Source organism: Hydra vulgaris, chromosome 01, assembly GCF_038396675.1.
Source record: "Hydra vulgaris chromosome 01, alternate assembly HydraT2T_AEP".
Taxonomy (NCBI): domain Eukaryota; kingdom Metazoa; phylum Cnidaria; class Hydrozoa; order Anthoathecata; family Hydridae; genus Hydra; species Hydra vulgaris.
The window spans coordinates 33,769,565-33,787,017 of NC_088920.1; the positions used below are offsets into that span (position 1 = coordinate 33,769,565).

The 17,453-nt window shown below is 24.8% G+C and overlaps 1 protein-coding gene across 1 annotated transcript in view; it reads right to left on the reverse strand.

The window, feature by feature from the left end:
• Nucleotides 1–564: 564 nt before the first annotated feature.
• Nucleotides 565–17,453, reverse strand: part of LOC100210244 (vacuolar protein sorting-associated protein 26C) — a 28,696-nt gene continuing 11,807 nt past the window's right edge. The window contains exons 5-12 of the mRNA XM_065787955.1: nt 12,981–13,180; nt 10,657–10,750; nt 9,697–9,777; nt 5,263–5,488; nt 5,131–5,157; nt 4,168–4,190; nt 1,204–1,306; nt 565–741 (exon numbers count right to left, since the gene is read on the reverse strand). Of these exons, the coding sequence (XP_065644027.1) occupies nt 662–741; nt 1,204–1,306; nt 4,168–4,190; nt 5,131–5,157; nt 5,263–5,488; nt 9,697–9,777; nt 10,657–10,750; nt 12,981–13,180 (834 nt within the window). The 3' untranslated portion in view covers nt 565–661. The remainder of the gene's footprint in view (nt 742–1,203; nt 1,307–4,167; nt 4,191–5,130; nt 5,158–5,262; nt 5,489–9,696; nt 9,778–10,656; nt 10,751–12,980; nt 13,181–17,453) is intronic.

A 17,453-nucleotide genomic window follows, 5' to 3' on the forward strand; every position in this document is an offset into this window, starting at 1 on the left:
ATAACAGTAAGAAAAAAACCTTTGAAAATCAAGACTTATTCATAAAAATAAGAAAAAAAACATACATTTTTTTGTTAAATCTGTTCTACTTTATATTCAATTTAAAACTATTCAAAATTCTTTTAAAAAGATAAATGAAATTATAAGTAAATTAAAGATAACTAATTTAAACTAATTATAATATAAAAATGTTATTATGAAATAGCTAATTATAATATAAAAATGTTATTAGGAAATGTAAATGATCTCAAAACCAAACCCAGATATTTCCCCACTAGAAATATACATAAACATAATCTATATGAAAAAGCTATGTCTTTTGGGGAAAGACTCCTAATTTCATGCATCTTTCAAATGTAAAGAATTTTAAAAATTGAAAAGAATTTAAAAAAAAGAATTTAAGAAATTACTGTAATAAACTGTATAAAAAGAATCAAATATAAACAGCGAAATGAAAATCATAAATTAATATTAAAATGATGATTAACATAGAACTAAAAAATATAAAGTCATAAAAACAAATATAAAAAATCATAATAATAAAGACAAATTATAAACACCATGTTTTAGCATTGATTTAAGCGTTTAAATAAAAAGTTATTACAAAATTAATATATATTAATGTTTACAGTTTCAAAAAAAAAAATTAATTTCTATAAAACTATCGATAAACTCGAATTGGAAAATTTTCTGTCAATATATGATCATCGCTGAACACAACAATAAGATTGACCTCAAATTCTAGAAAAACAAAAATGAATTATGAGAAATGAAATAAAAACCTCTCTAACATATTTACAAAATGACTGTAATATATGATATTTGGATTTTAAAAAAAGTTTAATTAAATAATAATAATTAATATAAATAATAAATAAGCAATAAAAAAAAATTAAAAAAACTTAAACATATCTCAATAATATTTGAATTCAAACACAAAGGGCATATGTTTAAGAGAAAAAATTTATAAAAGACAAAAATAGTAAGCCACTATAACTATTAACATTAATTACAACCCAAAAACACTGATTGCATCAGCTGATGTGTTCCACTCATGAATTTAAAAAAATAAATAATGATAATGCAAGTTCATGATGTCACAGTCAATAACACTACATAAGTAAGACCTTGAAAAGGCCAGAAAAACCAAAATGATTGCATCAAAATCTGAATAAAAAAAAGTGAATTAAAAAAAAAAAATACCTATTTTAAAATTTGTAGTTTCTAGTGTAGGACAAGTAAATAAACGAGGTAAAACCATGTAAATCGGAATAGATATTCCTCTAAAAACATCACCATCAGCTATCTTGAAAAAGGAAAAAAAAAATTATTATATTATTATAATGTTACTAAATTATTAGAAAATATTTTATTAATAAAATGTTTACTTTAGTGTTTATTAAACTAGGTTGACTGACTGACTGACTGGATTTTTTTGACAAAAACCAAGAGATTCGTTGTTTTTTTGTTGTTGAAACAAATCAATTTTAGCACTATATTAATTTTTATAAACTTGTTTTTAAGCGATATTTGTTAAAACACTTGATTTTATTCTTCTTTTTTATATAAGATTTTATCAGTATTATTTTACGAGCTTTATATAAATAAAAATGATTTTGAAACAGCTTTCTTCAAATTTTTCATTAAAACTAAGAAAAAATTTATTATTTAATAGAATGAATGAAAATTGGCTAATTAAGATTTAAGTAATGAATAAAGTTAATCAAAATTAAAATTAGTTTAAAATTTTCTTGTAAATTCTTATAAATTTGTATCATTTATTAGATCCATAATTAGGCTGTTCTAAATCTGTGTATAGCTAATTAAATAAATATGGTTGAACAAATATTATATACCATCGATTGTTAGTGAATGGTGTCCATTACCACTCTTGGTGATAAAAATGGTTTTGAGATTAGTTAAAATTTTTATGTAAATTTCATAATTTAAGTTAATTTAATTGCACAATTAAACTTAATCTTTTATTTCCTAATTTAAAATTCAGATTCAAAATGTTGTTTATTTTTCAACTTTAAAAATTAAATACAGTTAAAATTAATATTTTTCTCAATTAACTGTAATCTATTGAATTTGCCATTTGCTTAAATACCAACTTTTAAAAGAAAGAATTTGAAAAAAAAAGAAACGTAAAAACTCCTAATTTAAGATAATTAAGATGTTTTATATGTTTTAAATTTTCTTTTATCATTAGATTCTTAAATAATTGATTTTTAAGATAAAATCCTATTACAAAGGCTTTTTTAATCTTAAACAATCGAAGAAGATATTGAAGAAAATATTAAAATTAATATTGAAAACTAAAAATATTTTAATATCAAAGAGAGTTTAAAAAAAATTATACAAAGTTCTGACGTAGGTAATACAAAGCAAATTAGGTAATAAAGATAATATAAGTACTAAATAACTCAATAAATAACTTTTTGTTTTAATTCAAATGTGGAGAAAGCAATATTCTTATTAGTGTGCTTTCAAATGTGGAGAAAGCAATATTCTTATTAGTGTGCTTTCAAATGTGGAGAAAGCAATATTCTTATTAGTGATCCAGAAAAATGACTACAACTATTAAAGTTGAAAGAGAGATTTCACTTGCTGTGAAAATTGATATCTAACTTCAATGCCTTTTTACTCAACATGAAAAACAGAAACAACTTGAAAAAATTTCAAACATTAAAGAAAAAACATTAGCAGAAAACATAAGATAAATGTCACATTTTTCTTTCTATAAAGAAATTATTTATAAAAAAGCAGAAGGAGCATCAGGCTGGGTAAGATAAAAATTTTCTTGCTATTAGTAACACTTAAATACAACCTAATAGCAAGAAAATTGAATGAGGTTAGCAATCTCATTTAACGCTTGTGCTCATTTGCATGACTTCCTCAAAGACAAAAATAAAATTTCGTACTTTAGCACATCCTATCCATCCTATTGCAGCCAAGTTGTCCATGATCTACAAAGAATCTCAAAAATCAGGTATACTATTGATTTCTATTGTTGCAGCAACTATTCAACCAATAAATTATGAGAATATATTACAATTCATTTCTAACTACCATTTGCAAAGTTTGTCCCCTCATGCATAAAAGATTCTACTCATTTTCTTTAGATGCTTTAACTTCACCAGTGGTCACATTACCTCCAACAATATTTTTGTCAAAGCAGATTTACGAAAACAATTCTGTAGTACAATGGGACAGGAAGCTGTAACCAGACTTGACTGATGTGAATACTAAAAATACGTTTTGAACAACTAGCTGTCATTGCATGTTTGAAATTACCTTTTTTCATGTTTTTTGTTTTGGCTAGAGAGAAATGACATGATTTGCTCAAGTATCAATTAAAGCCATGTGCAACAGCAACAACATTATAGTTAACCTCTTAATAGCCCATAAAAATAATTTGAGCACTCGAAGGAATAAAAGATTATAAAACTATTTTTAAAAAATATTTTATATATCATTTTTTTATATTTTAATAATTATTTTTAATAATATTTTAATTTTTTAATTTTGTAAAATCATTATTTAGCTTGAATTGCTTTTTTTTAAAAATATCAAGTAGATTTTAAACTATTTTGTTTTAATTATAAAAAAATTAATGTATAAACTAATATATTATAAATTTTTACTTAAACTGCATTATTAGACATAGAAAATGTTTATAAAGAAAACAAATTTAGTGAAATTAAACAACTTTCTGCATAGCCCAATGTATTAACATAGCAATGCATAAGGTCTGTTATCATATATAAATAACATGTTGCATTTAAAATAAATTAATAAAAATTTGGTAATAGTGTAAAGGGATAGTGTTGGCTTCATAAGCAAGAGGTTCTAAGTTTGATCCTTAATTTTTCCAAGGTATTGCTATGATCACAGTTATTTTTTTATTAAAATTTTTCTTTATTATTTTGCAGGTAATTCAAAGCTAAATAACATCTAATGTGTACAATATTACCTATAGTTATTTTCAAACAGAAATATTTATTGTTGAGTTTTGACATTAAACATCACCCCATATATAATCAGGCTTTTTTTTAAAAACCCCACTTTTTGAGTCAGTACTTCCTTAACATCAAAAAATTTTTATTACAAATCAACTTGTAGAAAGTCAATAATATATCAACAAACAAAAATTAATTTGAATACCTGCAAATTTTGAATTTCTGTGGCTAAATAACAATATAAATAACAATTATTTGTGGCATTTATTACCGGTACTACACACATTAAAACACATATAACAATAATGGTGCCATACTTTTAGTGAGTCCTCTCTAGGAGAGTGTTATTGCTATTTGCATAATTTTTTTTTTTAATTTAATTTTATTTCACCATTGTGTTGTTTGAAACTTGACACTTCTAAATTATTAGCAAATTACAAAATTGAATGAAATATAAAAGTTTTATTGTTAAGATGAAATAATACTTGACTATATAAATGAAAAAAATAGTTATAGTTAACATTTTGTTTGCGTGATAATCCTAATATTACACAAACAAGTTTTTTTTTATAGTATCAACCTAAGTATTAGACTTAAATGTTTTTTAAACTATACTAAATTTACTGGAAATGTTTAAAAAATTTTATAAAAACAAAAACAAAAAAAAATCATTCTTATAAAGGAAAAATATATTAAGCAACATCACAGAACTTAAAAAAAATTTTCTTGAAAAAAAATTTTTTTTTTTTAATATATATATATTTTCCTAAATAATTTATAATGGAAAAAAACCTACAGCGTCATATCAAAGTGCTTTTTAAAGCTTTCACTAATGGATTTTATGTAGAAGTTCAATCCTCACCACACCCCTAGTAGTACTCTCCACATCCTAGTCACAAGCTCAATTTGTTTCTTTGTATAGTAACCTTGTTCATAAAAGCTTGTGTTTTGGAATTAAAGCAGCAAAAAAAAAAGTTCATGAAAAATTATACTTAAAAAACTGAAAAAAAAATTTGGAGTTACTAAACTTTTACATGATTAGTAAAAAAGCAACTAACATAAAATGATGACTAAATAAATCTTTAGTATTTATTACCACTTCAATGAAGATTATATAATACAGACAACAATAAAAACAAATAAAACTAGTAATTTAAAAAAAAATTACCATCTCTAGCATAGCCTTCAGCACACCCTTAAAAATAAGAATTAAAAAATCAAAAAAAAATTTTATCAAAAAGGTTTGGCAAAAATCTAGTAATAAGTTTATAATAAACTGCTTATTTTAATAGGATCTTACCACAAGTTTCAACTCTCACAAGTTGCAGTTCAATGGATTTTATTGGCATCTCAGAATTTTCTACAGTCAATTCACCATAGAATGGATCGACAATGTTACAATTTACTGATTTCAAAAATCCTGTCACTATGCAATTTGGAATTTTTCCAGAAACTTTTTGTGATAATGCTTTGGATGAGATTTTGAAGGGAACTTCTTTAATTGGCGGTTGATTAATAAATTTAGGCTAAAAATTTAAAAGAATTTGAAAAAAATAAATTTACAACAAAATAGAACAGTTGTACAAAATAAAGCAAAAGTATTCTATTTAATAACATTAACAACAAATAAAATAAAAATGAACAAATAAAAATACAAACATTATTTTAAAAAAAAAACATCGTGAAAGGTATACAAACACCATGAATGACATAACATTATGAGAGATCAGCATAAACAAACATGAATAATCTAACATAATGACAGGCCTACATAAACAAATATCAATAAAATAACAATGCAATAGAGCTACAAAAAAAAACCGAACTACTGAATTACTAAAAACTAAAATTACTGAACTAAAAACTAAATTACTGAAATTACTGAAAACAGATTTACTGATATAAGCATAAATACTTTTTGTTTATTTCTAAATTAAGTGCTTTTATAACCTTTATTTAACCTTAACTCTGAAACACCAAAACACAAAACTTAACAAATAAAACTTCAGTTCAACTAACTCATTTAACCACTGGGGCAGTAACAGTAGATGATGCACTGTAGTGAATACAACTGTTAAAGGAGATCATAAACAGTCAACAGATTTAAACTAATACATTGACACTTTTCAAGATGAGAGTTCCATGTGAGGAAAAATTCATGACAAGTATATAAGTGGCGTAAAGTTTTTTCCATAGTTTTGCATCTCTACTGATAGAGGTTTGTTTTAGTAAACCAAATACTTTCTTAGCTTTGGAGGCCACATTAAGAGATTAGGTTTTGAATTTAAGATCATTAGAGATGTGGATGCCAAGGTCTTTTTCAAAGGTTGTGGTAGTAAAATTATGACCAAATACGATTGACAGGGCAATTCTTTTTTAATTGCTTGACAACCGTATTTGGTTATAAAATAAGTATTCTTGAAGGTGGGTGGTAGGTTAAAGTGCATAACTTTGCATTTTTTTAATATTTATTTCCATAATCCAAATTTGGCTCCACTCCAAAATGCTATCTACATACACTTGTAATTGGGCTTTATCTTTGAGGGTACTATCAATTTTAGGAACTTTGATATCGTCAGCATACATTTTGCAAAGGCTTTTATTGCTGAAACGCAAGGGGAGATCATTGATGAAAAAAATGAAGGGCATTGAGCCAAGCACAGAACCTTGTGGAATTTTCCATTTAAATGACATGTCACTAAGTATGACGTACTGGGTTCTATCAAAAAGAATGTTTTAATCCAATTTAAGAGATTACCTTCTACACAATATATCTCCAGTTCATGGAGTAGTTTTTTATGCAGGACCTTATCATAAGGCTTTAGTAAAGTCAAAGAATAATGTATGAACATGGTGCCTTAGAGTTACTATGGAAAGCCCTTCTTTTCTAAAAGGTTTAAGACACAAGATTTTCAATTTAAAAAACTGTGCTGGCTTTCTGAGAGGAGTTTGTTTGAAGTCAAGTTTTGGATTATTTTAGCTTTAATTATTTCCTCTATTATCTCAAGATTGGTCTATAGTTATAGTGGTCAGTTTGAGCACCACTCTTTAAGATAGGGGTAACACTTGCCAAGAACCATGCTCTTGGAACTTCAACTAGGCCTGTAGATCTTTGAAATATCGAACATATAAAGTTAGTAGGGTTAACATAGCATAGGCACAATCCTTAAGTACATATGAGCTGAATTGATAATTTCTGCTTGATTTATAGCTGTTAGGTGCGTAGAGGTGATTGTAGACTGTGTCGATGTCAAAGATAACATTAGAAACAGAGTTCAAGATGCAACATGCTAAGTCTGGTATTGTATGCTTTTACAGTTCAGAAGAATGATTGGAATTGTTTGTTTAAAATGTTGACAAAGGAGGACCTAATAATATTGATTTGGCAGGTGGGTGATCGCATTAATGTGATTTGATCAATTGCTCTGTTTTAATAAATAATAAATTGCAATTTATTATTTGGGGTTAAGTTTATCATAGGCTTAAAATTAGTTTATGACTTAATTGTATAGCGTGTATTTTTCTTCATCACATTTTAGTAATGGTGTATTTTTTTAAAGCATAGTTATTTTTCATTTGCTATTGAGATTAATAAACCAGAGTTTTCTCTTGGTTTTGATTACATCAAAAAGTTTACTCGTTATCCATGGCTGCATACGTTTCATAATAAGTGTGGGAGCTGGAGAGATGAATGGAGAGAAGCATTTATAGTGTTTATTAAACCATACTTGATAATATTGCTCTGCTGTCTTTGAAAATATTTATCAAGTCTTTATTACTAGAACATTTATTTATTTTAGGGTAGTTTTCCTTTTTGAAGATGAATATGAAATTATTAATGTGTGGTGATCATAGAGACATTTGAGAGTTGGTGTTAACAGTGCAATGTTTAATGATTGTGCAATGTATTGTTAAGAGAAGGCTTGTGTATAACTTCATTGGTTCGATCAGATGATTTGGTGATTACAAGTTCAAGTGTAATTTTTATTAGTCCATTTTTTTTGGATGAATGTAGGATCGGAGACATATTGATGTAGATGTAGATTCCAGATGAGGTCAGCAAACATAGTTTCCGGGCTTGATTCACCATCAGAATCATCATGTTTTAAATTTAAAATGCTTAACGCAATAGCCTAATGCGAATTTGACATCATAAAATTCTCTTTTGTTTTTTTATTTTTTAAAGACATTAACTTTTTTAAATTACTGCAATAATAACAACAAAACGAGTTAAATATTATTTAACTTCTTTTTTATTATTGCTATAAGGGAATGTTTTTGTTTTTTTAATTTTTATTTTGATATAAAATAACTAAATTTAATATTGTTTTTAAAATTCTTTGAAATTAACAAATATCTTTCCTTTCTTGAAATTTGCATGAATGAATCAAAGTATGTTAAATTTTTGAACTTTTAAAATGATTATTTCTTAAATTTCTAATTGCACCTTTGCAACTACAAATGATTTTTTATTTTAAAAAAATTGAAGAGTAAAAAATAAAAAAACTATGTTAATTTATTTACTTTATTAAAAGTGTATTATTTTATTATAAAATAACTCTTGTGAAGGCAAAGATTATTTTTCTAAACATCATTTATTAAAATTATATCGCTGTATATATCATTTATTAAAAAATAATCGCTGCAATTTAACTTGTGTTATAAAAAAAAAGTTTAACTTATGTTTTGTGCAAATTTTTGATGCAGCCGTTTATTTGAAATTTAATTTTGAGTAATAAAAAATTGTTTAGGAAGGAAAACCGAAAAAACAATTGCAATAAAAATGAGCTAATTTTTTTTAAGAATAAATAAAAATTTATAACATAATATAATAATATAATTGCCATTCAAACTTTTGTAACAAATATTTTTACATAATCGTCATTAAAAAGTTAATTTTTTTTTTTAAATTAATTACTTCTTTTATCTTACTGCCTATAGAATAATTTAAAAGTTAAAAAATGATAAAACGTTGCTTAACCAAATCACTTACTGCTTATGTAAAATCGCTTAAGACGTAGGTAAATTGCTCTATGTGTGACACTTAAAAACAAGGCCTGCAGAGTTGTTGGTCTAGTCAACATATCATTTTATATTGAAAAAGTTGAAACCACCAGTAATCGAATCATTCTACTTGTTAGTCTCATAGATTTACCATTTGAATTTATTTGCTTTTGCTATTACTTTTGTACAGCAAGACAGAAAGCATACAATAAAACAGAAAGCATACGAAACACACAGATAGCTTTTAATACAAGACAGAAAGCATACAACAAGACAAGAAGTATACAATAAAACAGAGAGAATACAATAAGATAGAAGGTATACAGGTATACAACAAGACAGAAGGTTTAAAATAAGACAGAAGGTATAAAATAAGACAGTAAGCATACAACAAGACAGAAAGAATACAATAAAACAGAAAGTGTATAAGGCAGAAGGTATAAAATAAGACAGAGAATATACAGTAAGAAGAAAACAATATAGAAGTATAGAATAAATATAGAAGAAAACAAAATAGAAGGCATAAAACAAGACAGAAAGTCGAATATTTAAAAGAATTTATAAGTTTTTTTTCCATTTACTTTCATTAATTTTTATACTATATAGTGTAAAAATAAAATAAATTTATTTTTTTAAAAAAGAAAAAAAAAATTGTATTAAAAATAAGTAGTGATTTGATAAAAAATGAACAAATAACCAAAATAAAAGTAAAAAATAAAAAAAAACTGACTTTATACTCTATCAGGAAATCGCATGTTTTTTGTAGATCTTTATTCAGTAATGATCTTTTCATTTCACATTTTATTTCATACTAAAATTGTTATAGACATTTTAAAACTGTAAAAGATCATATAAAACATTTTACTTTTATTTTTAAAAACAGTAAAACCAAATATAAATTATTACACAACATATATATTAACAAATTTTCTAGTATATACAACAAAATGAGGTTTTAAATACTTATTAATTCATTTGCTCATCAATACTAGTAGTTTGAACCCCATAACATGTTGACAAAAAAGTTATATATTACATTAGAGTGAAATAAACAAGACCTACTATAGCAAAAAAAAAAAAAATCCTTTTTTTTTTTCTAAATCTTTTTCTAAAAAATGTAAGGATATAAAGTTAAGATTTCAATGAGTAAAGTGCCCAGAAAAGTCTCAAGGCTAAAATGTTAATATGTATGTAAAGACTACGTGGGAAAAATAGGCACATGTCACACATTTCAACTTTTGAGATAAATAAAATTTTGTCTTTGAAAGTCGCCATGTTTTCCCCTGTATGCCTTTTCTTTGGGTGTTTCTGTAGCATTACATAGGCCTTTTTAGGGTTGGATTTTACTATTTTGCTAACCTTCAGGCTTATGTTTATATAGTAGGGGACATAACTCAAATAATTGGAAAATGTGACATGTGCACTTTTTCCCCTGTGGTCTTCATGTAAATGCTATTAATTTTAATAGATTAAACTTGGTAATTTTTTTTTTTTTTTTTTTTGTAAAAAAAAAAAAAAAAAATTGAATTAAACATATATAATTCTTTTTTCAATCTAAAATGAATGAAAAAAAGATTTTATAAAATGTATTTGAGCATAAAAGAAATAATAACAAAACTATATTCAGTGACACTTTTGGCATATTCAGTGACACTTTTGACATATTCAGTGACACTTTTTAAATACTTACCATAATCTTGATAAACACACCATGATAAGATTCATATAAAGTTCTATTTTTCAACGGTGCTAATACGACTTCAAATGGTATTTCATTATGACCACTAAAAATAAATAAAAAAGCAATCAGGGGCTATTCTAGAAAAAAAATTTGGGTGGCGGTACCCCTCTGTTCCAAATATGGGTGGCAGTACTCCTCTGCCCAAATTTTCATTTGGGCAGCACCCAAATACAGTCGACGCTGTCAAAAATGGTTTAGAATTGCCCCTGGCAATACAAGTTCTATTATACTCTTACCCTTTATTTAAATTTCAAATGATATACTAAAACTGCAATTCTAAATTGTACTTTATTACAAGTACACTTTCAAAATACGATTATTATTTAATTCCAGGCTATTAAAGTCAAAAGTTACAGAATACAATTTCTATCTATTTCCAGATTATTTCAGTTGAAATTTACTAAACTAAGAGAAAAATGGTTATAGAGTAAGAGAGCAGCTAACAGAAAACTTAAAAGCTGCCAAATATATAGACATGATGAGAGGGAATAACCCTAAGCCCTAATGATTGTGGAAAAACTAAATGAATAAAAAGTTTTTGAAGCATAAAACAAAGTGCAACTCTAAATCAGAAGGAATCTTATAAAAAAAAAAAGAGAAAGGTTTAAGTTTAGCTTCTAGAGCCAAATTAATGCTAATAAAGTTTTTTGCAAACTATCTTAATGAAAAAAGACATCATTAAAAAAAGAGATATAAAGTAGTTCCCAGATCATAGTCTTTAATTCAGTCATTGTGTTTCTCTATGTAGAATTATCAAAATTATTGTAACAATTTCTCAACAATAATTGTTTCATTTAAGATAAAATTCACAAGCTAATGCAAATTTAAATTCAAAATGGATATAAAAAATATTGTCCCTTAATTAACAAAGGTAACATATCCCTTCAATTGAGAGAAAATTTGATTGAAAATTCTGAAAATACTTAAAAATGGCTTTGTATAGTGTAGAAAAAGAGTTAAAGAATAAACTACTTTTTATAGAGCTTGCAATATATGATGATTGAAGATGTGGTGAATTGCAAGATGCTCCTTATATTGTTATTTTGAGTGTAGAAAAGTGACTTTTGGTGAATTCAAAAAATAGATTGATATAATTAGTGGTGTAGAGATAAATAGTTTTGTTAACTCAGACATACAATCAAATCTGTTGGCAGATAAAGAGTAAAAAAAAAGTGTGCCTAGACCATGTTCAGAAACTTTTTCCACTTCTAGCATAAGGTACATTAATAAAGATTAAAAAAATTATACAACACATGCACCTAGAGTATTATGATGCATTATGGCAGCAAAACATGAACAATGAAGGTTGAATATGTTATTATATATATATATATATATTATATATATATATATATATATATATATATATATATATATATATATATATATATATATATATATATATATATAAATTAGTAGAAAATCATTTAACAAAAAATTTTTCTAATTTAGCACTGTGTTTTATCAATAAAGACTCATCAGAAATGCAATCAGAAAAGTATTTTATACTTTTTTATTTCTGTACACGAAACTGTTTCCATGACAGTGGTGTAACTTCATTGCACTAATGTATTAACCGTGTTTAATTTTCAACATCTGCTGTTATATATACATATATATATTTTTTTATTGATGGATTGCCTGCCCAAACCAAAACCCTCAGTCAATTTAGCAGCACTCCTCACATATTCTACCTATTGGTTAATCGATGTAGCAGCACTCCTCGCATGTTTTAACTATTTGTCAGTTGATGTAGCAGCACTTCTTACAAGTTTTACTTATTTGTCAGTCAATCTAGCAACAATTCTGGCAATTGTAATAAAACCATAAAGTTTATTCAAATAAGAAAAATGTTTTTTAAGTTAATATAAACACTTAGAAGACAATTCTAATTTAATTTTCTAACTTACGCAGATTAGTCAAAGAGGTACCTTGGTAATTATTATATAATATATTATAAATAATATTTTATAAATATATATATAATATTTTATAAATATATATATATAACATTTTATAAATATATATAATATTTTATAAACATTTATAATATTTTATAAATATATATATATAACATTTTATAAATATATATAATATTTTATAAACATTTATAATATTTTATAAATATATATATAATATTTTATAAATGTATATATATATATATATATATATATATATATATATATATATATATATATATATATATATATATATCAATAATATATATCAATAATATATTACAATAATATATATATATATCAATAATATATTACCTTGGTAATTTTCCTGGCTTAGCAACCTCAATAACATTGCGTAGAAGGGAAACAGGTTTAATTGAGTTATAAAATGCTTCAAACAAACCAACACTTTTTGCACTTAGTTGCATGTTGACAGTACCCTCTAAGGTTAATATAATGCCAGAATGCACAACTTCATTGCGACTATCAACAACAACTGTACCAATCAATTTTTCCTAAAAGATTTTTTTCAAACTTAATTTAAATGAATTTTTAAAAAAATTACAATTTTAAGATAGTAATAATAACATAGATTTCTAGCATGTAATTACAAGTTTAAAAACCAATGTTAAAATCAAAAGAAAAAACTAAAGTAAAAAGAATTGATTTTGAATGAGGTTTTCTTCTGTTTGGTTAGTTTGTTTTGTTCATTTGAATAAATGAGATTTAATTGAAGTTACTCCTATTATGGATATTAATAAATAAAAGCTTTTAGAGGGGAGTAAAGTAAAAGACAAAAGAGGGAGTAATTTACAATGAATATATCAATAGAGCTAAAACTAGATAAAATAAAACATCAAAATTAGTATAGCTTCAAGAAAAATAGATACAAGTGATCAGGATGTGACCAGGAGCAATCCTATTTTAAAAGGAGTTTTGGTTCTTAAAGTTAAAAAAATTTCATCATTGTCTTTTTTTTCAGCATTTTATTCTTAAAAATTTAAATATTGTGTATATAAATATAAAATCTTGTTTTGAAGATTTAAAACAGAGGGAAAACTTTTTATAATAACTTAAAACAGGTTTCAACAAGTAGACATTTACGTATTAAAAAAATTATGAATCAAACAATATAATGAAACAAAAATAGTAAATAAAAATATCAAAAAATTTTACATTTTTAATTTAAACTTATTTTGTTTTTATCAAATTTAGTTTAATTTATCTATTTGAATCAACCTTTATCAAAACTTCAATTTTTATTAAAATTTCACAATTTACTTATTATACAATGAAACTAATATTAAATTTAACCTAAAGAGAAAATTAACTTTGAAATTACTGAAAATTGAAAAAATTACTTAAAACTTGAATTACTTGACTACAAATGTTAAAAAGAATTTAAAATGAAAAACTGTCAAATGCATACAAATAAATTTATAATTTTATTATAATTTATATAAAATTATAAGCAAATAAAAAAATCACTAAAAAATTTATGAAAGAGTTACTTACTCCCTCTTGATAAACTTTATTAAACTTTTTTAGTTTTATATCAAGTGTGGCCATGGTGCAAAAATTTAAATATCTTTGATACTTCCACTCTATAATAACAATCAAGAATTAAATGGTTTTTTAAAAAAACATTTGTTCTTATAAAATTTACTACAACTTTAAACAAGCTTAATTCAAAGAAGCTTATTTCTTAATTTGTAATTTATTTACAATATATATCTAAATTAAAATATATTGTTTACCTTATTTAAAATAAATTGTATATTTTTATAAATATACTTTTAAATTTATTTTATACCTGCAATAATGACTCCAGCAATTAGAAATTCCAAAAATATAAAAATCTATCACAAAATATTTTGTTTCCAGTCACCCGCTATGTTTGAGATTTAAACTGCTTTTCTGCTTTTATCTTTCATTTTCATGTTCTTGTTTTCTGATAATTACTCCACAATGCTCACCTTTTTTTCTTTTTTTTTAAATAACAAAAGATAATTGAATAGTTTATATTGCCTGAATAATAATGTTACTTGCAAATATGGAAGAAAAAAGTTTTTATAAATGTATATAAACAAAGAAAGCAAAATATCTAAAAGAAAAATGATCAACATTTTATTTTATTTAAACTTGAAACAATAAATAGAACTATAATTTTCATTTATATCTTTTTAATTTTTTGGTTTTTAAAATAGTTAATAGATACTTCTATAATAATTAATATTACTTTTTCAAAGCTTATTAAATGCAACTATTTTGTTTTATTCTGTATGGTCTTCATATATTTGTGTGTGTGTGCGTGTGTGCGTGTGTGCATGTGTGCGTGTGTATTTGGTAATAAAGATACATATACATCAAGTGTAAACATGCATGCAAATCTGCAAAGATATGAAACATAAAAAGTTATAAATAAAAAAAATTTCTTACTTTAACTATCTTAAAATAAATACTTTAATTTTTTCTTTACAGTTTTTTCTATACAGTATGCTGAAGTTAGTTAAAAATAATTATTATTTTACAGAGAATTTTTATAAAAATTTTAATACTTAACATATTTAGAAGGAACCATTAACATTTTATAAATACATTCTTGGAGCACTTAACAAGTTGCCCCACTGTTATTTTAATAATACTAAAAACTCTAATATCAATTATTTTTTTCCAATTTGATGTTTTAATGTCAGATTTTATGTTGCTAAGCCCAAAAAGAAACCAGCAGCAAAACCACCAACAGTCAGTAGATTTGTACGAACAAACTTTGATCCCTTAAAGAAAATTTATCAAAAACTATTATAATTACAACAATAAACCATTGCTATTGTTATTATTACTTTTATTATTTAGTTGTTATTGTAAGACAAAAGATATAAAAACAAAATAATGTGTGTAAAAAGGTGTTTTAAATTGTTTTTCAGTAAGGTTTTTTTCAATATTAATTCTAGGCTTATAGCTGTTTTCCACATGACAAAAAAATCACACAAATCGCTGTTTCAATTTCCACATATTATTTTTTGCGATATATGCTTATTGACAAAAAAATTCGCTTCGCACAAATATTTTGTCTTGTATAAAACAGTCTTTATAAATATATAATTTACTGCTATATAATTAATATTAAAATCTTATGCTTAATTATTCTTCTTATTATATAAATATTAATTATGTCAGTATAAATATTAATTATGTCAGTATAAATATTATTTATGTCAGTATAAAGGTTTTTAGAAATGTCAGTAGTTTTTCATAAAGACAAATTAAAAAATAAAAATTTCATATTTTTCAATTTCATTTGATTAAATATACAAAATAATGTCCATGACTATCTAAGTTGCATCTTGTTGCATTTTTTTCATTGTATCCTTGTGCGTGGTTTTTCTGTCTTTTAAATATTAGAATATTTATCAAGATAAAAGTATCCAAAAATATCATTAAATTATTGAACATAAATATTTTAAAATAAAATCTGAATTTATATACATTATATTACACATAAAATCATATTAAGTTAAACATAAATAGATTTTAAATTAAAAAATAAACAAATTAAATCTAGATTGTTTTTATTATGAAAATCTAAAATTTCATTTTAAAATATGACTTATTGCCAAAATAAAACTTTAAAATTGTAAATATAAGTTTACATAAATTATTCATTACTTTACAAAATAAATAATATATGTATGTATGCTCTTCATATTCAACTGAGTCCTATCATGGAGGCCACTTCGAGAAAAATAAATGCAGAAAGCTTCTTAAAATGTATATGTGCTGCAGCAACTTGCTGATACAAACTTGCTTTCTAACACTGTTCACATATTTGAACCACTTAAAAGTTTCAATTTAGTTATCAAGACTTGCTTTAAATTCATAATTCAGCCGGATAAAAAAATTGAAAACATTAATAGGTGTTAATTAATGATAGTTAGTGCGTTAAACCCAAAATTCACACCATGGTCTGCCACATCAAAAATTTCATTATTCACAAAGAATCTCCACTGTTCTCTAAGATTTTTATCAACATTTTTCAGGATAACCTTGTCTCATATGATGTATTTTGGAAAGTTTTTGAGATTATTAAACCGTTTCTTTCTAACTACTTTATTTATGTCATCCTTGAAGGCAAACACTCGTCTTCATTTCCAGTAACTTTTGGGGTACCTCAAGGTTCCATCTTTGGGCCTGTTTTATTTCTTATCTACGTTAATGATCTTCCTGACAACCTTACATCTAAAGTAGCTATTTTTGCTGATGACTAAACTTTATACTCCTGTCTTGACAAACAGTACCCACTTTTTAATCGCTTAAAACAGACAACAGATCTTGAATCTGGTCTCACTTCTGTAACAGATTGGGGCTTGCAGTGGCTTGTAAATTTTAACTCCAACAAAACTCAGTTATTTACTGCAAACAACTATCGAATTAATGTCGACATTCCTGTATTAATGAATGGCAACCTTCTCACTGAGTTCCTTTCTTTACGTCTTCTTGGATTATCATTTACTACTGACCTTTCATGGAAACCATATATACAATTGATCACTAAATTAGCATTTGCTAAGGTTGCTGCTCTTTATTGTGCTTACCACATTCTTACTCCTGATTTCATTCTTTACCTCTACAATTCTCTTATTAGTCTTTGTATGGAATAGTGTTGTCATATTTTGGCTGGTCTTTCTAATGATGCTCTTTCACTTCTAGACATGGTCCAAAAACACATTGTAAACGTAGTTGTACCCGCTTTATCTGCTAAGCTTGAACCTCTTTCCCATCATCATA